The 25,551-nt window shown below is 45.5% G+C and overlaps 1 protein-coding gene across 1 annotated transcript in view; it reads right to left on the reverse strand.

Annotated features, from left to right (window-relative positions):
- RAPGEF1 (Rap guanine nucleotide exchange factor 1) overlaps positions 1-25,551 on the reverse strand; it is a 119,412-nt gene that overhangs the window by 9,001 nt on the left and 84,860 nt on the right. Inside the window, exons 12-19 of the mRNA XM_074973832.1 lie at positions 14,912-15,187; positions 13,207-13,299; positions 11,161-11,249; positions 9,728-9,836; positions 7,564-7,639; positions 3,892-3,976; positions 1,961-2,053; positions 767-952 (exon numbers count right to left, since the gene is read on the reverse strand). Of these exons, the coding sequence (XP_074829933.1) occupies positions 767-952; positions 1,961-2,053; positions 3,892-3,976; positions 7,564-7,639; positions 9,728-9,836; positions 11,161-11,249; positions 13,207-13,299; positions 14,912-15,187 (1,007 nt within the window). The remainder of the gene's footprint in view (positions 1-766; positions 953-1,960; positions 2,054-3,891; positions 3,977-7,563; positions 7,640-9,727; positions 9,837-11,160; positions 11,250-13,206; positions 13,300-14,911; positions 15,188-25,551) is intronic.

Below are 25,551 nucleotides of genomic sequence, written 5' to 3' on the forward strand. Positions count from 1 at the left end.
TGTATGTGATGACCTTGATAAAAATATCAATTGGGGGAGCTCTGTACACCAACTCTCTAATTCTATAGTGAAGTCTAAACAACATGCCATTTTCTCCTCTCCTGATCTAGAAGTGACGAGCGCTGCTTTCCAGCTTTTTGTGCTGGGAGATCATTTATACAAGACGATAGGGGATCAAAGTCAAAATGACAGATCCCTGCCCTGAGAAGCTTACCAGAGTGTCGTTCAGGCTCAGGATGGGGCTTGGAGTGTCCTATGCCTGAGACACCCAAATTTTATGTTTTGCCTCATAGCCTTTGCTACAAGGCTTTTTAAAATCTGTTTCTCACGCTTCATTCCACGAGTTTGCCAGTAACTTCCCCTTGTCTCTTCCCTTGCAGAACAAAGGGATGGATGTCATTAGCTGAAGTCTCAGTGTATGTCAGCGCTATGCAGAAACGTTCACGGGGCTCCTGGAGATGACGAACTCTGCAGGGGTAACTGCTTTGCCCATGGGACACAGCCACTGTGTATATGCCTCACCTGCATACAGGGGTAACTCATGGAGCTGTATGAAACATGTGCCTTAGAAAGCAAGACTGGACAGAGAAGAGCCCACATGTGTTGGGTAGGGACAGATAAACAAAGAAGGGTCAGGAAAAGCATTCCCCTGCAAAACCAGAGGACAAAGCAAACTCTCTGACACTGCCCTGCTCAGCTTGCAGTAACAGGCAGATGCACGTCCCACAAACAGGACCAAAGTTTGATTAGGTGCAGGCTGCCTCACCTGGCTGCCACCCCCCGGGCCGCTAGAGGTTTGATTGAGTTGGCGTATCGCAGCATTTTTTTCTGATCCACTTTGTCCAGAATATTTTTGCGTAGCACTCTAGCGAGGCTGAGCTCTCCATTGCAGACTAGCCGGAACACCAGGTCCATCAACAGCTTTAGAATCTCTTCCGTCAACTCCACTAAGCTGAGACATGGATGGAAAACCCAGAGCACATGTCAGAGACGAGACATTAAAGATGACATTCCCCATTTACCTAGCACCTGTATTAAGGACTTCCCCTCTTTTATCACTAGAGATTAGGACAAAAATCAGAAATAAAAATTAGGGTGAACTTCCCCCATGGAACTGAGCAGTGAAAAAATGTATTTTGCTGCTCTGACTTCCAGGCACCTGAGTAAGGTTATCGTCACCCCCATGTCCAGAAAAGGACATGATCCCTCAATTAGAATGGCCTGGCCTCTCAACACAGCACCATCAGATTCCCCAATCCGGCAGTTCTGGGTAGCTCTCTCAGCAGCTCTTGGCACAGTGGGCTAGCCTTCTCATCTACACACTCACTCTGTCGCAGCTGCTGCTATGACAACCAGCCTCTCTGCAGAGACTGAAGCACTTACAGCTGGCTACTGGGGACTGCTCAATAGCATCTTATGCTGCACTCCTCCCTTGAGTATACACTGTGGGTCACCTCAGTAATCTTCCCCGCCTCCCCCATCTCCCTAAGGGACCAAAGTCCTGAGTCACTCTCAAACCAGGGACTCTTGCATGGAAGCACAAGGCAGCCGAGATAACTGCAGTGACTTGTCATTAGGGATGTCCCTAGAAATCAATGTATTTAGTGTTCTGCCTCAGACTCGGATCTAGGAGAGTTAGCTCAGCACACAATCCAATTACTTTTCCCACAAGCATAACTGAATCCAGGCCATTCCAGTTCACCCTCTGGCCAACTTTCCCTTTCTTTTAAAGATTCTCCTTCGGATTGTTTATTTTTGAAGTCATAAGGAAGACCCAGAGAAGGCACCCTGAAAACGTGCATTTCCCAGCCAAGACCCCAAGTGCCCAGCCCTGCAGCAGTCTCACTGATCTGGGGAAGTAAGTTTCAAGTCCCCCCACAGATGTGGTTTACACAGTGGTACAGCTCCATTTTTATTACCTCCCGCCCAGGCCCCCAGACAAAGCAGGAGGGAAGCTCACCACAGCTCGTCCACCACTCTCACCAACACGAAGAATGTGTTCTTGCTGACTCGCTTCTTAAATGTGTCCGGGAAGTGACAGAACTTCTCATACGTTGGCCTCAAGTTAAAGAACTAACTCAATCCAGACAGATGTTAGCTTGTCTGAGGAGTGCCCCAACAGGGTTCCCAACAGCACCATTGCTTTTTGCCATACCTGAGACCAGCACTCAATTTCTAGGAGGGACATGAAATACCGAGCAGTGTAGGCTGCATGTAGCAGGAAGGGGTTCTCACCACTCGGTGGGTGCATTAACAGAGGGCGGAGGTGTTGTACCCTGAAACCATGATCTCTAAGGTGACAACTGAGTCAACTGCCAGTCCAACAAGTTACTGTCACCCCCCTTGGTCTCAGTCTGGTATTTGGTCTCTCTTGTAACAGCATGGAGCTCAAGGCCCCACCCAGTCTCTCATTCTGTCAGCAGGCAGATGTCAGGGGTGCTTCCGGTCACTTGCAGACAACACTGGTTGTTGAGGAGAGTTGATTGACCTAAAGAGTCCTGCCCAGTTCAAAGCCGGCAGGATGATGGCTGCAGTGGTTACTGGGGGGAATGTCCGGAGGGACAACACGGATTGAGAAGACTTCTTCAACCAGACAATTGGGATGGGAAGGGAGAGGTGAGAGGAGCAGACAATAACCAATTAAAATGAATTTAAACAAGAGCAAAAAAAAAAGTCTGGAGGGTAGAACTCCAGATTGTGGCTCTGAATTTCCAGCACCTCCTAAAAGTGAGTATTTCACTGCTGACCTCAACACAAGAGGTTCTGTGTCCAGTGTCCATTAGCCACAGCAGGAACAGCGGGACCATCATCTCTGCTGAAGATGGCAATGATGAGCTGCGACTCTGGACAGCATGACACCAGGCCCCGACATGCAGCCGCAGGATTAAAACCCATGAGGCATTTACATTGTGCGTCTTTAAAGTGCAGCACCTCAGTGCCAGTAGCAACGGAGGGAGTTATGGGACACGAGCCAAGGGAAGGGAATTCTAGATGTAATATTCAAGGAACAACCTCATTACAGATGCTTCTGTCAGCAGGTAAAGGGCCATAGCCACGATACTGGTACCAACAGCACAGCTCAGAATCATAGTGTGAAGAAGACATTCTCTGATGTGCTGCATTCTTGGTGGCAGAAGGGAGGTCTAAATATTGACAGAATTTAACTCTCACCAGTAACTGCACAATCATCAATCTGCACACCACTTCTCTGGGTACAGCTGAGCAGCAGCTGCGAGGGGTGATTCCCAGCTCAGGTCAACATAAACATGCTAGCTCTGCTCAAGCTAGCATGCTAAATACAGCAGTATGGCTGCAGCAGTGACTCGGCACTGACTTGGGGTAGCCCTCCGAGTAAATACCCAGGGGGTCAGGCGGGATTGCACTCAGGTGGCTAGCCCAAGCCCCTGCCTATGTGACTGCAGCCACACTGCTACATTTAGCACACTAGCTTGTGTATGTTTACCCATGCTGGGAATCGCATCTCCCAGCACTGTCCAGACATACCCTAAGAGGTAGGTAAATGTATCCCCATTGTACAGACGGGGAAGCTGTGGCACAGATCAGTGATGGACTTGCTCAAAGCCAAGCAGTGATTCAGAGCTGGGATTAGAACCCTGGCATTCCTGCTCTCAGTCTTGTGCTCAAGACCAATAAACCACGTTTGCCTTGATTTGTCCCATGGAGTTTGCTATTTGATTTGCACTGAAGTGACGAGACTGTGCTGTCAACTATAAATTCCTGCTCAGGAGCTAATAGGGCGTGTGCCACCCACGTGTGCTTGAATATATTGCGGACTGCTTTGCCAACATGCTTTGGATTAGGCCATTCCCCACCCTGCCCAGTGCTCCGAGCCTTAGCGGGGTCAAGCGTGTCATACTTTTGAAAGGATATCTGTACTGCAGCTTCTTGATGAGCTCTTCAGGGGTAATGAATGTTCTGTACGTTGTCAAAAAGGCTTCACAATACAGCACCAGATCTAAAGAGGAAGGCAATAAAATCTCAGTCAACTGTGTCTTCAGAAGAAAGCATGCTCTATACTGAATCCAACCTTTACTGTGTCTTTACAAAAGGAAAAAAAATAGATAATAGGGAAGGCAAACTTCTGAAAGAACAAATTAATATCCAGCTTTGCAGAAACACCACAGTATTATTTTTTGCCAGCAGGTGGACCTAATGCACAAGAGCAATAGCAAAGTTCTCTCTATCCCATGGCTGTAACATATGGAGATTTGCTCAGAGCAACCACCTAGAGGATCAGCAAAAATCATCTCTCTCAGAGAAGAGGGTCTTTAATAGTAGGTCAAGCAAAAGTACAATAAAGCTCCTGGTGATGGGTCCTTCGGGCCACTTTCACAGCATTACTGCTGATTTTGCAGAGAATGCAAAAAGTAAGGGCTTGTCTACACTACCGCACATGGTCGATCTAAGATACGCAACTTCAGCTACGTGAATAGCGTAGCTGAAGTCGACATACTTAGATCTACTTACCGTGTCTTCACTGCGGTAAGTCGACAGCTGACGCTCTCCCGTCGACTCCGCTTGCGCTCCTCGTTCTGGTGGAGTACCGGACTCGAGGGGAGAGCGCTCAGCGGTCGATTTATCGTGTCTATACTAGAGACACGATAAATTGACCCCTGCTGGATTGATCGCTGCCCGTCGATCTGGCGGATAGTGTAGACAAGCCCTAAGACTATTTCCAACAAAGGGAAGAGTTAATACCACTGCAAATATTGGCCAGTAAGGGGTGCTAGAGAGCATATAGCATGCTGTTATGCCAAGCCATCTTCACAACAGGATGCCAATGGCTTTGTCTACAGCCATGGGAGCAGGAGATGGAATTTGAACATGAGAGTGAAAGGTGCATCTATAAAGTTAAGTGTGGAATGATGGCGTCACTTCATCGGGGAGAAAGTGGTAACAGTGGAGGCTAGTCCTTCTATGAACAGGTGAAATGAGTTTGGCAGTCTCAGCCCAAACCATCGCATTCTGGCCTGACTGATCATTTCTGTTCCAGAGAAGCTGTGACAGGAAAAGGAGGTTGCATGTTAGGACTGAAATACATTTGCAGATCTGGGGGAGAAGGACTGGTAATTACAGGTGAAGGTTCACTAGGGGTTTTAGGCCAGGGTCGAGGTGTATCAGCAGAGATGCGTGGGAAAACTTCCACAGCACCTGCACATGCCAAGTTTCCCTCCAGCCAGGCATGTCACCCCCAGAGTTCCTGAGCAGTAATGTCAATTCATTGCTTTGTTACAACGGTTGGGGGGAATGGACGCATGACAATCACTCCTATCTGTCTGCAGTGTTTCACTCGGCAGTAACCTGACACAGAAAGCTCCTTATTGCTGCTCCTAAATCAGTGGAGAGCTGCTGTCTTTCCGTTAAAGATGATCAGATATAATCTCTAAAGCAGGGCGGATGGGTGGTCATGTCAGAGGTGAGCTCTGTGCCTTGTTCAGCTGTAATCCTGCATCTGCAGTAGGCATGCACAGCCATGGGCACTTAGTTGGCCCCAGGTTTTATCCCTAAAGACCACAAGTCTTCTTTTATCCCTTATTCCGCTTAACTTTGCTACTCAAACCTAAATGGACAAGAAGCAGCAACGGGGAGTGGAGTTATATTTATTCTGGGTTCTCACCCATCCAAAAGGCATTGTGAGGTAATACAGCTGGTGTGCTCTGGCACCCAGGAAATTCATCTTTAAAGGAAAGCCTCTTAACCATACCTCTCTCTGCAGTTCAGCTGACAGATTTACAAGCCCTAAATTCTTCTTATCCTAAACTTAATTCATTAACCCTCTCAGTCTCCTAAACACTGGGTTAGTATAGCATAAGTTCTTCTGTTTTAACTTGCACCAACAATTTGGCACAGCATGCAAGGGTAAGTTTGCCAACTATTATAAGAAATACACTACACACCTCTCTCCCCCTCCCACTTCTCCATATCGATGCAGGGATAACTGCTAACAGGAGAGGCTACTGCATATCTAAAACACACAGTGATCTGCATTCATGAGAAGTGTACCAGACTCCTCACAGCCTGTTCAGATTTCATCATTTCCACACAAGTTGTCCAACATGTATCCCTCTAGCAATTAGCTCTCCAAAAACAGAAACACGGTGGAAGAGTCTGCTGCACCAAGGAAGAGCAGTGCTAAATTAGAGCTGATAAACAATCCATTCTACTTTCACCATTTTCTCCTACGCTTCAGGAAAGGTCAGGAATATTTCTGTAGGGGAAAGCATGTCCTGGCTGGCTGCAGGGTGCTGGCTACCAGTCTCAAATGCCTAATGCTACAGAACAAATAGGGTTCATTTAAAAATGAAAAAAGAAAAGGAGTACTTGTGGCACCTTAGAGACTAACCAATTTATTTGAGCATAAGCTTTCATGAGCTACAGCTCACTTCATCGGATGCATCCGATGAAGTGAGCTGTAGCTCACGAAAGCTTATGCTCAAATAAATTGGTTAGTCTCTAAGGTGCCACAAGTACTCCTTTTCTTTTTGCGAATACTGACTAACACGGCTGCTACTCTGAAACCTTAAAAATGAAAGATATTCCTCTTTAAAATGATCAAATATGAGGGCTGAGTGGCTCAGTGGGTGAGCATATCTGGCTGGCAATCCAGGAGAACTTCCTCAGTTTAGGTCAGTGCAAATGTCTCACTTTCACTCTTTGGAAATGCTGCAAAGCCCATCTTTATTCACAGGGCTTGGGGAGGGAGGGTTGATGTTTGGGGGAGCTGGATTTGGGGGGTTAACTGGATAGTTCAATTAAATTGATCGTTAGAATTAGAGTAGCGAATAGAATGTTTAAAATTTGAGCATTCGGTGCTTTAAAATAAGCAAAATGTTTAACATTATGAGATTCTGTGCTGTAAAATCCAAATAAATGAAAGAATCTCTCCACCCACGTCCCACTTTTATACATGATGACAAATCACCACTCAAGTTGGCATGACTGGTTGCCCATGTGTAAGAGGATCAGGGCTGGACCAGGAAGGATGCTCCAGCTGAATTTGAATTGCACTGGTAGAACAGTGCTGGGACAGCTCACCCAGTGCGTTTGGCTCAATCCAGTGATATTACTCACACTTCAATGCTAAGTTCACTCAAGTCATCCCCACCCCAACATTAAACTGCAGTCAATAGGTTACAGAGTACAAGCGTCACTATGAAAATTGAATCAATGGCACAATGTGCCATTCACAATTATTCTTCCCTAACTCAACGACATTCGTTTGCAAGTAGAGTGATGCCACGGCAACGGTGGCACTAGCTTGCACTGGGATGCCTCGCTCTGCAGAGCTAGACTCTGGACACGGAAGAGTTAAAAAAAAAACATTGCTGTTGAATTGAATGGTACAAGAGTTTATCCAGCTTTGCTCTGTTTCACCAGAGATAAACACAATCCCCTCCGCAACATTAATGCAGTCGTCCCCTTTGTCCACATCTGCATATGGTAATACTATTGACAGGCAACACTACAGAGGTTCAGAGCACAACCAGCAAAAAGCCACACCAAGCTGCAGACTGCCAGCTTGCTCCCTTTCATTCACTGTACCTTTCCTGTCAGTCTCAGTCGCATGGACTAGCAAGATATCCCCGGATCCACCACGAACATCTGGCCCATCATCGCCCTGCAATGAGAAGAGAAACATGTTACACACAGGAGACTGAGCCCCCTTCAGCATGGCCTAATTCCTTAGTGCCTAAAATGCAGCGCTAACCTGTACAGCCCGTCACATTCCTTGCAACTCCCTCAGCAAAGCGTCAGCTGGGACAAGGTGTCAAGTACCAGGCCAATCCTGTGATCTAGTGGGAGCGTTCTGCCTGCCATACAGGGGGACTCAGTTTTGACCTGCAGTCTGGGTTACTCACTCCTTGGGCCAGGCTGGGAAGTGCAGCAAAACTAAATGCTTTGCCTGTGAGCAGACAGAAGAGAAATATTTTGTGCTGCTCACCGGTGATCACTCCAATGGCTATTAAGGAGCAGCAATAGCTCGTGATCATACATCAGAGGCAGTCTGTATGCATTATGATGCAAAGGGCGTAGAGTGAAAGCTGCACATTCAACCTTAACTTGGGCATTTCCTCACTTTTGAATATTTAACTGTGCAAACGGATGCTGTATTAATAATCTGGTGTGTTTAATTTCCCAGGTGTGCGTGGTGGGGATTGGGATTATAAAGGAAAGAGAAAAAGAGGAGAAAAACACATCTCCAAACTTTAAAGAAGGTGCTTCAGTCTCTAGAACATCAAAGCTCGTCTAGTTTGAAAAAACTGCAAATAGAGCATGCAAATTCTATAATCTGGAACTATTTGGCTAGATGTCACCTGTCTGCTGCTATCTTCAACCAAGTCCATGTGCTGGGAATAGAACTCAGGTGTCCTAGCTTCCAGTCCCCTGCCTCACCACCATACCAAACATCCTCTCCCTCTGTTGTACGTGTAGAAGTAGCACAATACTAAACTTATATAAAACTACATAATTCTTAAGGGCTTTACATGGAATATTCCTGCAGGGAAGAGACTGGAATACTACCTGGCTCCCTTAGGCTATTTCTTTGCCACTCCAGTATACACAGCACTGGAAATACTCCTGATTTACATACATGGAGCAACTGTGCCTAAGATGTGATTTTTCAGGTGAACTTCTGGCAAGGCTTATGAAATACCACTTAAAGAATGAATAATAGCTTCCAGCTCTCCTGCAGATCTTGGCTGTCCAAACAACACTCCCGTAAGTGCCAGTAAATGATATATTGTTTCTGTTTTCCAGAATGGCCCCCTGACAGTCTGAAAGCTTCAAAGGCCTTGTATATTCCCTTGAGCCCTGCATCAGAAATAGCTTAGTTCGGAATATCAGCAAGCAAGTGTAGATGTCTGTCAATGCACTCAGGCCAGAAACCAAGTTGTTTCTCAAGTGCAGGAACAGCTATTTTGCTGAGTAGTTTGCACCTCTGAAGCCATTTAACAATTCGGAAACTAAATACACTTAGTGCAACTTCCTGCTGGAGACTAATCCATATGCTAAACCTTCATTCACACTTACAAATACAGCAACTAATCAACCTGACTACACACCCATGTTTAATTACTGTATTTACCACAGGCTATGTGTACACTGAGCTGCAGTGCAGGTTATCGAGTTATGAAATGTAGAGCGCACCAAAATGTTGCACTCAAACTGCCCCAGGTGGATGCTGCTGGCGTGGATGAAAAGGTACCTAGTTCGCATTAACATAGTCCTCTTTCAAACAGGACTATGTTAATGCGAACTAGGTACCTTTTCATTCATGCCAGCAGCATCCACATGGGGCAGTTTGAATGCAAAATTTTGGTGCTCTCTGCAATTCATAACTCTATAGCGTGCACTGGGGCCCAGCACAGACAAGCCCTTGGAATCTCAGCTGTTGCATTTCGGATGCCGGTACAGGCTGAAGAGGTGGAAGACATAAGAACGTGCTGGTGTTCAATGAGACGGCCCGTGCTTTGTTAATGAACTCATGGTCTGATGCCGATGCTTTCTTTCCATGCTGGTGTCTCATCTGCTTTCAGCACAGTTTACACAAAAAAGCTGCAACTCGTTGCTTCTGCAAACCAGTTTTTCCTATTAGCTTGCACAGAGGCTGACTGTTTGATTCTCTTTCTCTGCACTCATGGTCAACCAGATTTCATTAAAGCACAAACCAAGGAGCATGAAAGTGACTCTTGCAGGCACCTACCTCCTGCTTCAATGTCAGCCGAGCCATAATTTCATTGTGGTCAGTCAGGGTCAGCTCATCTACCTCCTTCTCTAGCGATGATTCCAAAGCATCCGGTGACTTCTGCTGCCTGGAAGAGAAGCAAAAGACCATCAGGATCATTAATCATATAGATGGCGAAGCAGAGAGCCAGGCCACATTGAGACCACAGTGTCCAGGCCTTCATTAAATGGCCCAGAGAATACAGGAAGTCTGATACTCCCAAAGTCAGGGAAACCCCCTGCAAACAAATCTGAGTGTCGGATACTAATACTATGGCTTTTTGCATCCCTGGGAAAGGAGAAAGACCGGGGCTGATAAATGAAACTTTCAGGAACAGAGCACTTGTCCAGCCGGATTTCTGGCTATTAAACAGAATTAAACTACAGCATGCATGACTGCACACTTCAGCGTCTCCATGCACTGTCTGCCACATCATCCTTCATGTTATTACAGCACGAGAACCAGGAAGCCAAGTGATTCTGCAAACTTATGGATGTGGGAAAATAGACTGTCCATGGCTGGAGTATCTCTTTAAATTAGTTCATAATCTGTTTTGCTGGCAGAGGGCTGAGACAACAAGCTCTCTCTCAGCTGGAAGACATGACAGAGGTTCTAACGGTTTCTCTTCCTGTGTTATACAGCTGCCTCCCTAGCTCCAAGGGGAGGTGCTCTTGTCGTATCTTGTACAGATTCCCCCTGCCTGGCTTCCTATAACACTATGTGAAAATCCTCCAAAGCCACCCCTACCCCAGTGTCTGAAGCACCATGGAGCAGTCTATATTTTCATCAGAAACTAAGCTTAGTATGAGAATTGTAGTGTCTCTTCCTTCATTGCAATGATTAAAACCCTTAAAGCAACTGTCAACTTCATTGGGACAGAGACAAAAATTACTGTGTGTGTTGTACCAACATGCATTGCCTCTTTGTTTATTTAGAATGAGGATTTCAAAATAACGTAGAGCCTGGAAGGGATATAAACCCTCCTGCTTCCGGGTATGAGCTAATCTCTAACAAGGTCAGGAAGAAACTTCCTTTGGGTAGGTAATTCTGTAACTGCCTAATACAGGGTTTCTTGTACCTTTTCTCAGAAGTAGCTGGGACTGGGCACTGTCAGAGACAGGATACAGGATTGGGCTGTCTGATCCAGCACAGCTCCTCCTACGTAGGGGCTGCATCAAGCACTATGGGTTTGTTAAATCACCCTGCGCAGCCTGGATTTTCCTTGTTAGGTGGGATCTGTTTCTCATGAGACTGTCTAATTTAATGGGCTAAAAATCTTGACAATATCAAGTTTTCTGAAGGCAGAACATGACACACGTGGCTTGTTTGGCAGTGGGTAGGACTAAAATAGCCCTGCTCAGGCATTGCTGTTTTGTGGGGCAGGGGGAGCTGCAAGTTCAGGTCAGGCCCACCTCTCACCACCATCTCTGCTTTCTTTCCCAGTGGTGCTGCTATGCGAAGTGGAGTCTTTGGGGTGGCCGTCTTTGATGGCGGGAGATTCCTATAAGAGAAAGAAGCTTTTGATCATTACATGGGATCCTGCAACCACTGGTCATCCCACACTCACAACCTGGCTGCCTCTAAATGGCCCTTTACTGTAAATTCCTATGGAGGGATTAAAGATTGATGCAAGTTAATGCCAAATGCCAGGAAAACACAGACGTTAATTAGACAGGAAATTTGGGAGCATCTCTGGAGACTTTAATGTAATTATTTTGGTTTGCTTTTAAGGTTGTGAAATTATGCCGATAGTTACAAATCACAAGTCAGCTGTTGACCAGGATCTTAAACTTCCCCCCACACTTTTTCATCAGACCTTGCAGTTGAAATGTACTTCCCTTCTACTGAATTAAATGCACGCTGCAAGACAGCTCTAAACTTTTCACGGCAACTCCTCTTCCTCTTCTAATTCCTTCCTAGTTACAGCCCCCAAAAGTCCCACTTGTCATAATGTGTGGATGTGAACTACCTTCCCTCCCTCATCTCTCCCATCAGAGGGGGTTATGCAATGATGCTCAACTGCTGTGGAAATGATGCTAACGTTTAAAAAAAAAAAAGGCAATCTGAACATAAGGCATATAATAGCAGGTATACAGTTCAAAGCAAATAAAGATACACCTTAAATTAGCCATTTATTAAGGAGGAAAATAGCTATGAAAGGTAAATGGGATTATTAACTTTACAGTGCTGTAGTTGAGAGCTATTTAGCACTATGCTGAGTGATCCTTGGAGGTTCAACATATCAACCTGAGAGGATTCAAAACACCTTTCTATCAGAATCACCCTAGAAATTTTACTGTCAAGCCTGGGATTTTTATGTATCTGCAAAGTTGTGCTTAGTTACATATAGCGAGAAATGTTATAAAGTCTTATTTCACTGTTAAGAACTAGCTGGATGATATGAACAAGGAGCGGGAATTGCCTGATTGTCAGAGGTGTAGATAGAAGGGAAGTGGTAGGAGCCTCATTACTTGAGATATTTAAAACTAGACAGGAATAAGCGCTAGATCGTGTACTCCAGTGAACAATCCCACCTGAGCAGAGGAGTGGACAAGACAGAACTTCGCAGATCTTTGCCTTCGCTATTTTCTACAATATAACAGGAAGATGATCAGTGGCACTAGAACACTTTTTATAGTGGGGGTGCTGCGTCCCCCCTTACCCCTGTCCATGCCCCCCAGAGCTGACTCTGGGATTGGGGGGACCTGGACAAGGGTAAGGGGGCTGAGGCTGGCAGCTGGGACCCCAGGCCCGTGGCTGGCAGCCGGGACCCCGGGCACAGGGCCAGGAGCGGAGCCCCATGTAAAACCTGAGGGTTCTTCAGCACCCCCCGCACCCGTAGTTCCCACGCCTATAAAGATGATACCCCCTGTGATGTGATTTACCCTGTCTCTTGTAGGAAACAGCTAAGATGAGCCCTGTGCAGAGGAGGAGGAAAGGGTGAATAGACTATATCAATCACTTACTTTATGTCCCATCGGTGATGAAAAAGGATGGCATTTTATAAACACAAGACTTGATTTTAAAAAAGCCAAAGCAGTTAAGAATATTAGTAAAGAACTGGCACTGCCAAAGATGCTGCACAAGTCAAGGCTTGTACCTTTCCAGAAAAACAAAACAAAACAAAAAAAAACACCAGAAAACCCAACCCTCGTGCACACAGCCCTAAACAAACTGCAGAGCACGCTGAAGCAGCATTAAAGGAAAAGCAACCACTATGTTCTTAAAAACATTCACCCAAAATCTCTGAAGTCAAGCAAGCACCATCTGCTCTCCATCCACATTGAGATTCCCCTCTAGAGAGGAAACCAAAACAGACAAGCAGAATGGCCCACCATTAAAGCATTACATTCAGCAAAACACAGAAGCACCACAATATGCAGGAGAGACTTATAAAAAGCATGTTATGCTTTGCATGAACTCAGCATGCACCAAGCAGCCCCTTCCCGTTTACTTACTCCTTCAGAGTGAGGGAGTTCCCCGTTGCTTTGGCCAGAGGAATACAGATTGACGTATTCACCCTCACCAGCCTCCTCACTGGCGTTTTCACTCTATGGGAGACAGGATGAAAGGAAATGTGTCACGGTGCCCCCTCGCCCAGCACTTAACCCTAACAATGTGTGCAAGTGAACGTGCCTGGCCCAGGCCCTGGCAAGAAAGGATCTCTCCCCACCCACTGGCACTAAGGCTGGGAACCTTTCCTCTGGCGCCGATGGAAGGCTGCCACCACTTTCTTCTGGCTCTGTACTTTCACTGAGATAATTGCTATTTCCCAATTCACAAGGTCTATCCAGAAGGCCAAGAGGTATGGCAATCAGCAGCAGGAGAGCAGTGCGCATTGGTTTGAGAGAGCTACCGTGGAAGCCAACTGTTGGAGATCACAGTGTAGCCAAATGCAAATGCAGACTTCAAAGTTACAGATGCTGAACATTTATAGTTTAAAACAAAAACACCACAATGGGACCTAGCTACACACTCTATGGCCTGCCACAGTAATCATGGCTTGATCTTGCAGCGTAGATAAGACCAGACTGCATTCCCAAAGCATGCTATATAGCATAGGATTTTAGCATACCTTGGAAATGTCATTGAAAACACAGCTCAGACCATACCTATGAATGCAAGACAAAAACCACACTGGGAGGTCGGGTGGGGACTGTGTTGTAGGAAGGTCCCACAACAAGGAAGATGCAACAGTGTAGTTAGTTAGGAGTGAAGAATCCAAAAATCAGTTTCTCCTTTGCTTACTTGACAAGCCCTGAATTTAGGAAGGTTCTCCCCCTACAGTCAGAACCACCAAACCAGTAAAAAGAACAGGAGGACTTGTGGCACCTTAGAGACTAACAAATTTATTTGAGCATAAGCAAACCAGTAAAGTGCCTGATCTCAGCTTTTCTGTGGAAACAGAGACTCTTGAATTCTAGTCTTTACAGGCAAGTGAAAGAGGAACTGCTTAGTTTAAAAATGTAGCTGCCACGCACAAGCCTCCACATCTGTTTTCTTAACAGATCTGGAACCCTAAACTAATGTTGCCGAAATGGATACCGTTCTCCAAACAGATCATCAGGCTAACACCTCTGGCTGAGCCAACCAGTGCCCGATACTGCCCATTCAACGGTGTGCACTCTAACCAGCAATGAAGCTCAGGCTGCTTGCAGTCAGAAGGGGGTTTGAAGAAGCCCCCAAATCTGTTGCAGATTAGAGAGGACAGTAAGCAGTTATAACGCACTGAGGCCCAGTCCAGAGGCTCATCATTAAGGCAGGGGTGGGGAGCCTAGAGTAGCAGTCACAAAAGCCTGAAGTCCTCACAACCAGAGTGTGTATGAACCAGGGGTCAAGAACTACTGTGTTAAACAGATTTATGTTAAAAAGCTCTGCCTCTCCTTTCTTCAAACTCACTCCACGATGCTCCGAGGCAGCTACAGCTATTTCTTTACCTCTCTCTTTCACCACCAGTTTAACATTTAGGGAAAGTTTCCAACCTGCCTGTTTCTCTCATTACTTGTGACCTTCACTTTTATATCAAACGATCTCTCTGCCCACACACAAAGAAATAACTTTAGCTCACACCTGGGTTAAGTTAAAATGTGTATTAAAACAAGTGACAGTTCTTTAAAAACACATCCTTGCGTTAAGGTGCATTATCTCTTTGGATATTCTCACCGAAGATGTCTGGAGAGAATCAGTGAAAGAGGTTTCAGAAGGAAGGCAGACAGGAGCATTCCCATTAAAGCTGCTCTCCTGAGAAGAGGAGTTTGGCACATCCACAGTGCTTGGTGACTGGCTGGCTGTGGTTGGCACGGCTAGGTCAGAGCTCTGAGATTGATGGACAGGTGGAAAAGGCGGGGTGGAAGAGGAGGTAGAAGAAAGAAAAGGAGGAGTGGAAGCTTGGTTGTGAGGCACAAAATCCTGTGAGTAGGACCTAAACACAGATTTGTACTACAGGATGCAAAATGAACAACACAAAAACAAGGAGGATGGGAAAAAGAGACAGACAAAAGAAAAAGTAATTAGATTAATAGTAGTTTAGCAGTGACAGCACAAGGTATTTCTAACAAAGGCACCTCTTTGTTGAGAGGCAAAACTAAATGGAGACAGCATTATTTTATCATCCACATATGAGAGCTGGAATCACTAACTGGGACATCTGCCAGGTTTTCTCTAGGTGAGGCATGTTCCTTTCTGATTAGCAGGCTGCTCATCTTACTGAAGACAGGGAAAGGGGACAAATGGAGGTCTTCGGTCATTGCTGGAAAGGGAGATTCTGGCTATTTTTGTACAAATAATGACAAAAGCTGCACCCTGCCAAACATGTGAGCTGGTGAAGAGAGACACAGGTATACAGATACCATGATGAGGAGAGAGGTATAAATACCTAGACAGAGAGAAGTATTCTGTGTGTATATTACTTTTCCAATGGGTTTACATGGGACATATACTTAAGAGGCTGTTTGCTGCAACCATATAATTTAACAGCTATTGTGAAAATTCTGCTCCGTAGATCTAGAACCATGCAGAACACAGAGGAGAATGTCTAAATATGGTCTTCAAAGTTATGCTGAAAGATAGGTTAAGTTACAATCACAGATGCCATTATTCCTTTCCACTTGAGATGTATTAATTGCCCTGAGGAGCAATGAACTCTACATTAAAACCAACCTCTCATTCAGTGGCTCTCAGAGAGTCTACTGGGGACAAGATGAAAGCAAATACACAGTCTACATGAAACTCTATTGTGCCACACGTCCTTGCTTTCAGACTCTTACCCAGACAGTACTGAATGGGAGTAAGGTGCAGGGAGTACACCATGCCAAGAGAGCTACAAGAAAACCCTCACATATCACTACCTTTGTTACTGGTGAGGAGTGCAGTCAGGATGACTCAAAAGCAGGAATTTAAATAATGAGGCAAATGAGGCTAAATCTGATCGTTACGGGTATATTTTAAAATATGCACAGGAATGTAGCCAGGAAGCCTGAAGGAAGAATCAAGTCATCCAAAAAGCTTGGGGGAAGCTGTTGTACATGTTGCTGACAATGGACTTGAATGCACTGCATAAGCAGATTTCAGAGTAGCAGCCGTGTTAGTCTGTATTCGCAAAAAGAAAAGGAGTACTTGTGGCACCTTAGAGACTAACCAATTTATCTGAGCATAAGCTTTCGTGAGCTACAGCTCACTCCGATGAAGTGAGCTGTAGATCACGAAAACTTATGCTCAAATAAATTGGTTAGTCTCTAAGGTGCCACAAGTACTCCTTTTCTTTTTGCATAAGCAGAGTACTTTGCTACGATTTTCTAGAAGTGCAAATACTGGTTCCTGAAACCAGGCTGGATAGAAATGCTGCTACACTACGAGAAAGGGGCCAGGGGGAGTGATCTCTCAAAAATTTAAACCAAGCTTTTTTCACTATCAGAATTTCAACAGCCCACCTCAGTGCTTAATAGATGATGCGTGAACAGATCATAAAAACAAAGTCCATCACTTGAAGCAGGGAGATAGCATTTGGATGTGTATGTTTCAGTCCTTAGCTTTATTTTTCATCTTGGAAACATTTAAATGTACAATGGCAGTAAATTCTAAACCAAGGAGAAATCAAGACATGCCTCAGACCAGGGCCTGAGTATTAAAGCTTTACCACTACAAAGTGATAATGAAACAAAATGAAAAGGTCAGTAGCTAGATTTTACCTTACTCCTTGAGTAGTTTCCCCTTCTTGTGTTGTGTGTGGAGCCTGAGCTAGTCTCTCTCTGTGTTTCCAGAGCCTAGACTGAATCGCAAGACACCACAGACAGGAATAGAGGGGGGGTGCTTTGGAAACAGAGCTAAAAAGACTAGACCAAAAAAAATAAAAAACCAAATCCTTCCCACATGCATGCAGCTAAGAGGAGTCCAGCTCCAGGGCCTGCTCTTCTTCCTTCCTGTCCATTTCTTTACAGATGTCAACTTTTGGTGTGGCCTTAGTAACGCTGACAGGTCTAATCTCCATATTTACTTTAATCTGTTTGCATAAAGGCTCCACTTTTATTCATTTTCACTTGCCTGGCACAAAACGCTAAATCCCTAGGAAGCCTCCAGGCTCATGACATCATTCTGGCTCAGCAGATTGATTCTGCCTGCCCTGTCCCCCTGATATTTCATGATCTCACTGGTGTTAGCATTCTGATAATGCCACATGCTCCAGGCTAGTCTTCAATTAGGAAGGGGAGCAATGTGAATGGGGAACGTGGACTAGCTACCAAATACCCACAATGAAAGGCAGCTCAGCTGCACTTTTAACACTGTGGTCATAACAATGGAATTTCTCTGCTCCAATTAAAGCAAATCTTCATCCCAACCATGACCTACGTCCCAACTAACCCATCTTTATCCTCCTAGGGAGCCTTCCTCAGGATAGACTTCCTGCTGCTGCAGGGGACAGGAGACTTATACACAATACAATATATATAACTTTGCACTTACATAGTACATTTCATCTGAGGATCTCAAAGTGCTTTGCAAAAGGCAGCTATTATCTCTCATTAAACAGACTGGGAAACTGAGCACAAAGAGGACCTAAATGGCTTGACCAAGCCCACAGAGAAAGTTAGCAGTAGGGTTGGGAGTAGAAGCCAGGCCTCCTGACCTTCAATTGCCCTGCTCTAATTACTAGACAATGCTGAACTCAAAATCAGACTCATTTATTTCTATAGCAGAGGGGGTTTATGAACTAGCATTTCATCTTTGGAGATGAGCTTCAGAGTTGATTTAGGTCGCAAGTGTAAGGAAATTGGTAGCATAAATCTAATCCATTGTGGACAGAGCAAAACATTCATAGTACAGTACCGGCCCCGCGCCAACCGGACTATAAACCGGAATTTCAATGAAGATCAGAAATGCCGGTTTATAGAGCTTTCTGGTTGGTGAAGTGTCGGATAAAACAGCTTTTACTGTACTTGAAAAAACTGGCAGGTTTAGCTTAGGCCTGGGCTAAGTCTACCGCAGTGTTTCTCAACCTTTTTGATATGAAGGATCGGCTTGCTGCCTTCCTAAACAGTGTCAGGGAGCGCTCAGGGACCAGCGCTGGCCCACAGACTGGTCGTTGAGAACCACTGCTCTAGAGGATCAGTGTGCTGCACTGAGGCAGACGGAACTGGTAGATGTTGAGGGTTGAGACTGAGGCATACTACGAGGGCTTGTGAAGGAAGCTTGCACAGTGTCTGTCTCAACTGGTTTAAGATAGATATTAGTTTCAATTCAAAAGCACTTTAGTGCCCACATATACATTAGATTCAAAAATTGGGATGGATATGGGTTAATTAATACAGACAAAGTTCTGTATTTAATAGGTCTCTCTTCTCTGTCCTCCATAGCCCCGTAAAACGTAATCTCAAAATGGGGTTTGTAGATGTTACTGTAAAACATGGTATCAAAGAAACACACAAAATCTATTATTATATGATCTTTACAGGATACAAACAAGAACTCAGCTTGCTGCTATGAAGGAAGCAGTGCAGGGGACCCTCTGTAGGCTGCCATTAATTAACCTTGCCTAACAATTTTGGGATACTGGGTCTTTTACAAAACAAGCCAGCAAGGCCCCTCCTTTTTGCTACATTTCAGCCTGCCTGTGAGCAGCTCTGGAATTCAAACTATGCAATCATGCTGGGACAAGAGCCAAGCATGAAGCGTACTTTTAAAGGGGGAAAACACCCAGTGTTTGAATTACTGTTCCATATGGTTCCCATTTCTGCTAATCTCCAGCCTAGCACACAGCTGCAGCATGGGCTGCTACAATGACTTCAACAGGGTCTGAGTACTAGAGATTTCTCCTAGAAACACGGCTGCTCTTTTAAAACCATATTGACTGGGAGTGGGGGGAGAGGAGAGTCCGTTCACTCAAGAGAATTGCAACAACAACAAAAATCACAGCTGAGAGTTCATCTTGGAAACTGGTTAGGGCTGGTTGTTCTTCCCATTTCTGAGAGGCTTCTGCAGGGTCAGCAAGACTTTGGCTCTGGCTGCATTGAGACAGACAAACTCCACAGCTTTGCTTGCTTGTAAGCTGAATACTTCCAAATAATCTTCAGGGAAGCCAGAAAGCATGCAGTGTGCACCCTGAGCCTTTGGGAAGAGCATTTAACTCTCCCCAAACTCATGCCATGCTAATGCCAGGCTGCCTGAGACTAGTACTGCTCCAGCACAGCCTCCCAAGAGATGCTGCCAACTACCAGCACTAGAAGAGTTAGCACCAATGTGCAACTCTACCGTTATTCCCTAAAATGAAGTTCCGGCCCAGGTTTATTTGCTTCTCTCTCCTCACTAGGCATGGATGGGTGGCTATAGAAAGCCAACACAAGTGAAGTCCTACATACATTCACATGTATATTCAGAAATTGTTTTGGGGAGGCAGTTTAATATTTCTGTGGTCCTCAATTAAATTAGGCCAGAGGAGACTATGACATGTGCTGTGCATAACACAGGTATAAGGAATCCCTTCTCCCCCACCTGTCAGTGCATTCATGTATCATCTGCCATTCTGGAGGCACTATAATGAGCACTGGGTTTGAGACAGGAGTGGTCTTATCTCACAAGGACAATAGGGAGCAAGCTTGCCCACACCTGAAAGCTTACCTGACACTAAAATCATTTCGACTCAGTGTCTTGTTTTTTGTGGCAGGACTTCAGGAATTGCATCACTGAATATTTCCAACTGTTTGCGTCGATTTTTGTCAGGGCTGCAGAAGGGACTGGGGGACACCACTGTTAAAACAACATCTTTACACCATTAATCTCCTCAGAGTCTCAGGGTGTCCCAGTGGACAGGGCGGCTATAAACATCACCTTGGATTAGCTGGCAGCAGATGAACCCACTATGCATGTATTGCAGGTGTGATGTTGCTCTACTCCTACTGGGGAGGTGTGACTACACACAGCAGCCAGGACAGGGTGTTTACAGGTCCCTGTTAATTGATGCTGAGATGTAGTCATCTACATCATAAATCCAGAGCTGGACTCAATTAATCGGCTGACAGAGCATTTACAGCATCAGTAGTCACACACACTGTTCGCCTTCCCAGCAACAGCCTTGTTAGCAACCCAGCTGAGTTCCCTTGCAAGTTTATCCCGACTCCACTCTACACCCACCAGGTTAGCCAGAGCCCGGTATTTTTAAAATATGAAGCTGTTACGGATCTTCTGATCCTCTCTGCTACGGCTAGTTCCAGACTGCACCGACTATTAGCTAGAACTGGACACCCAGCTTCCACAGCAGCCCCCCATGTTTAAAGAGCAATGGGCCTTATACAAGGCTGCTGTGCCCTAGATTGCAAATGCACAGCAAAATACTGGAAAGAACTTCTTATCTCCTGCGGCAATACTGGAGCTCTAGTTACTCTTGGTAATGAGGACGGAAATGCTCCTACAGTGAATGGCTCCAAACTCTGCCACGAGAAAGGCAGTGGCCCCTTCTGCTTGAACATCTCTCCGCACAGCCTCTGCCCTGGCCACACAACTCACCTCACTCTTTTTAAATGCTGAGTAGTGTAGCAGATGAATGGCCCAAGTTTTCTATTCCCCTGTGTGGGTGGCCTCCATGCTAAACTGAGAGAGAACACACAAAAGCAAAGCTCTACTTATCTAGAGCTGGGTTTCTAATATCTCCACAAGGAAAATATGGGATAAATAAAAACATTTATAGGCCCCATTGATAGTGCTACAATCCTGGCTTCCCTTTGTAAGCCTCATCAGCAGTGCTATGGTGCTGGTTTCTCTTTGCAAACGCCATCAGCAGTGCTAATTTCACTTTCTTTTGAAGCTATGAGAACACAATCTGATGCACAGACACAGCATTAATGGTTGCAATGTAAATACCACCGCCAGACATAGCACATAGCTTTTTACAAGGCAGAGCTTGAGGCCTCTGCACAGGAGAGGCAGAAATACGACTTCTAGAGTGGAATGGAGTTTATATAGCAAAAGAGGGCTGCACTTAACTATATCTGCTGAGCAAGAGGTATGGTTCCAATTTTATGCACAAAACTAAGCCACTGGAGGACGTGGTTTTCACAGGCAAGACTCAGTGATGCCAGTATGTCACAGCACTATTAATACCATCATGCAATCCTGCTGTGGAAATACATACAAAAGCAGAAGGGAAACAAAACAGGAAAAGCAAAACAATGCTGAGAGATTGACAGGTGATTGCATGCATGCAAATCTTTTTTCAAAGTAATGAGTCAAATCCCGTTTAAGTCACAAGTGAATTGAACATGATCTAATTCTAGTCCCCAACAGATAATTTTTTGCATCACTGAACCACCGCTCAGGACTCGAGTAGCAGGGAGTGTTGTAGGTCAGAACTGAGCTCTGTGAGCAGAAGCAATGGGAGGAGTGGGGGAGAAATGTACGCTGGATATGCCTGACTCTAAACACTCATAGCTGAGCATACAAGAACACTAAAGAAAAAAAAAGAACATCAGCTGTTGAGAATTTTCTGTGATCTTGCTCAATTCACCAAAGAACTTCTAGAAGTAGTGACAGCTGAGTACTGAACTGCAGCGTTTCCATAGGGAAACTATTTGCACTGTCTACAAGAGTTGAGAAGCCAGTTCAGTTTCTAGAAAGGTATTTGCAACTTTTCTCACTTTTAAAAACAATTTGAGAGAGACATGTAATTTCTCCATAGTCAAGGATGAAGACAGTTTTCCATTAAGTGTACATACAAGTACAAGTCTGCTGAACCTGCTGCAATTGCAAACAGACACTTGAGTAAGGAAAAACTACCCAGTGGTAATTGGATTTGTTTGAAGCCTTCCTGCACTGTTCAATGGAAAACACGCTGACACACAGTAGTGTAACTTGTGTTTCCGTTGATTTCTGATATGCTCACCATTAGTGCTCCTATGTATCATTCTCCAGCTGCCTGGAAGCAATGAGCCTTGAAGTCTGCCATTCAAGACACCAGCCCACCCACTTCCAGAATCAACCAAAGAGATGCTGAAACAAAGGACAATACCCACCTCCACAAGAGTGAAGGAGGGTGAACTGCAGGAGGAAGGAAAACTACAGCAATTACCAATTTCCTATTGTACACCTCCTTTTCTACCATCTCGCAACAGAAAACAGCCCAAAAACAAGAGATGGGATTCCTTAACAAGACATTAACCAAACAATCCAGTTGAGACTAGTCCCACCAATGCGACTTGTGATCGTGACTCTCCAAAGCGTGGGTAAGACTGTGCAGCAGATCCTTACGATATCAACCCATATTACCAACAGCACCTCTGTGGGTGGAAGGTCAGACCTGAACCAGAATTGGTGGAAAAAAAACTTGATCCACTCTGGATCTGCCTCTATCCAATAAGAGCCATTACCCCTGCCACAAGTTCCTGCAAAGAGGGGCAAAAACAATGTTAGTGGTCGACAAAGGCAGATTTTAACCCAACAATGGAAAAATCAGGCCTCTGGAAAACTGTTTCCCTATGGAACACATTAAAAAGTATAACAGAAAGGGAAAAAAACCCTCAAATTCTCTGAGGCCCCAACTAACGTGAGAGCTGGAACTGAAGGGAATTCTTCCCTCCCCTAGCAATGCTTCAAAATGGGGAACCCCTGGCCAGTTCAAACACACAACTTCGGTGCTGCTCAGTTAAAAGGGAATTAACTCTCACCCCAGTCACCACAAAACCTTCGTTAGTCTGGCTGTAAAAGAAAAAGCCCCTACAAGCTGTAGCCTCCCCATCGTTCCCAGACAGCCAGAATACTGGTTACCAAAGGGCTCACAGGCTGATCTGCACGCCTCCAAAGAAAAACAAAATCCAAACTCTAATAGAAACTAGGAGAGGTCCAGTGGGTTCCTTCAAACACTATAAAACCACCAAAGAAAAAGCAGCTCTTCCTACAAATACGCGGACCACCACTTCCTGCAAGAGAAAGGTCAGCATTCTCACTGACTTATGGTCTTGGCCCTGCTCCGGGGACTGTCAAATAGACTAGAGTAAAGGCTGGGCCTTAGCCTCTGGGTGAAAAAGCAATGCAAAAAATGCCACCAGTCAGTCAGTCAGTCAGAGCATGCTCCTCAAGGAAGTTATCCCTCTCCACCAAACACCCAGGGGTCTACTGGAGAGGTACTTGTCAGTGGTCTAGGATGCCCCCTGCAAAAGTGTTGGGGGCAGGCACAAAGGTGTTGGGACAGAAAAAAAATCCCCAGACACAGAAGAGGTAGATTCCCTTTCTTGTGAACAAAGCCCCAGCTCTGGGAGACATCTGCCCTGCTAAATGGTACTGTTTTGGGAGGCTGCAGGCAAGCGAGCATTGGTACAATGAACAGGCATATCATGCAGCTGAGATGAAGCAGGAGAAGAGATCCAGAAGGCAAGCTGCTGTGAAACTTACAAAGGGGAAGGGCTAATGAAACTCCAAAGGCTTTTATGGAGGAAGGGAAAAGGGAGACTACAGCATAGCATTCCTCATAATCACAACCAACCAGCCTGACCCTGAAACAGCAGGGCATCCCAACCCTGCCTAAAGTGCTTACCGGAATGGTCTGTGTTTGCAAGCCAACTTTACTTACCATGGTGGGACCCCAAATCATGCAGCCCTGGTGAAAGTGGGAGGAGAACAGGAAAAGGAGGGCAGGGGGGAAAGACAGCCGTCACAGAGGAAAGAAGAAAAAGGTTCCATGGTCTGCCTGACAGTACCACTCTCTCCATCAGCAGCTAGGGCTGATCCTGACTAGGGTCAGAATAGAAGCTCAGACACAGACACATCAGTGGAAGCCTGTGGCTCAGATGTGACCCCTCCCTGTACAGCTGAGAAAAGGTTTCAGAAGCTTTGTCCATTTTCCCCTAATGCATTTCAACATCTGCTACATCTGCAATCAAATGCTGACGTGGAACCAGGTCCAGGAGCAGGGAAGACAGCTGGCTAGATGGTGTGGCTCAGACACCTGTTTCGGTGTCCATTGCTTTCTCCTCCTTTTCTGTTTATCAGATGAGAAATAGCCGTGAACAAAGAGGAGGGAGATTAGAGCTAGGGAGTCCAAGTGCACTCCTTGCTTCCAGGTTAAGGCGCCTCAGTCACAGGAGGAAGTGGATAGGTGTTGATGCCTTTATAATGGCCATGAATAAGGATTCTGCTCTGTCAAGACATTGTCTCTGTAGGTTTCAGGATGAAGCGAGGTCCCATCCCTGAAGGAGACTCTACAGGATCCACTTTTCTTTAGTAACAGAGGATGAATTTAGACAGGGTTAGCAGTGAGACAGCACCGTCGGTGAAGAGACGGAAGCACCGCACAGGAACACTGAGTGAAGTCAAACCTTCACTTGCCTGAAGGCTTGAAAAGTCTGACATCTGTTTTGCTGAACTCACGGTGAATCAGGCTGCTCACCCAAAGGAACCGAGTGAAAGAGAGACAGGGGCAGCAATGGCCCTCAAGGCATACCCTATCTCTAGGCTTACACCACCACTGCCCTTACTTTCCTAAAGCAAAGATTCAATCTGGGTGTTAGGTCAGTTCCTGGGCTCTTACGGTTCTTGTCTAGCCTCCTATTCTGGAATGTCACTTTCACCGTACAATGTCCAGTCTCCTTCAGTGCATTTGCACAATCATGTTGAAGGCAAACAGCCTTTTATGCCACATCGTTCATAAGGACGATACAAACAGAACCCACATCCGCATAATGCTACCAGGGCTGCAAGTCATAAGAGCAGACTTCCACTTGCACAGATGGGCATTGGTTTGTCTCTCCAAGACGGAATAAAAAGCCCCAAACCTATTATCCAAACTCTCTGAAAAGCACACTCGCAGAAAAGCTCACAGTAAAAAATGCTCCCCTTATGAGATTAAGTGGGGACGATTAGGCCCAGACAGAAGCATGGCAAGAAATTCAGCCATCCAGAATGGAAAAGAGGAACCACTCGAGGTGTTTGTACAGCAGGGTAACAGGGTCAGAATGAAGAATGGCTCGTTGAAGAGAAGTGGTGAGTGCACATGTGACTGGTTACAGAGGAGATAATGAGGATTTCAAACCGGGAACCTGCGTTATGGGGAAAAGTCCGCTATTAACTAAAAAAAAGAGGATTTTCATAAAGAAAATGGCTGAAAGAGGTATTTTTAGACTGGGAAAAGGACTAATGGACAGGATTGCTATGCTTAGAGGAGTTGGTACAGTGATGCCAAGCCTTTATTTAGCAAGAGACCAAGCTATTCAAAACCAGTTAGGCAGCACAGAAAAGCAATTCCTTCATGTGGAGCTCCAAGGCCCATGAACTCAAGGTGTAGCTGACTCCCGGGATAGCGGATGATGAGATCTGCAGCTTTCGTG

This window comes from Natator depressus, chromosome 16 (assembly GCF_965152275.1).
Source record: "Natator depressus isolate rNatDep1 chromosome 16, rNatDep2.hap1, whole genome shotgun sequence".
NCBI classification, from domain to species: domain Eukaryota; kingdom Metazoa; phylum Chordata; order Testudines; family Cheloniidae; genus Natator; species Natator depressus.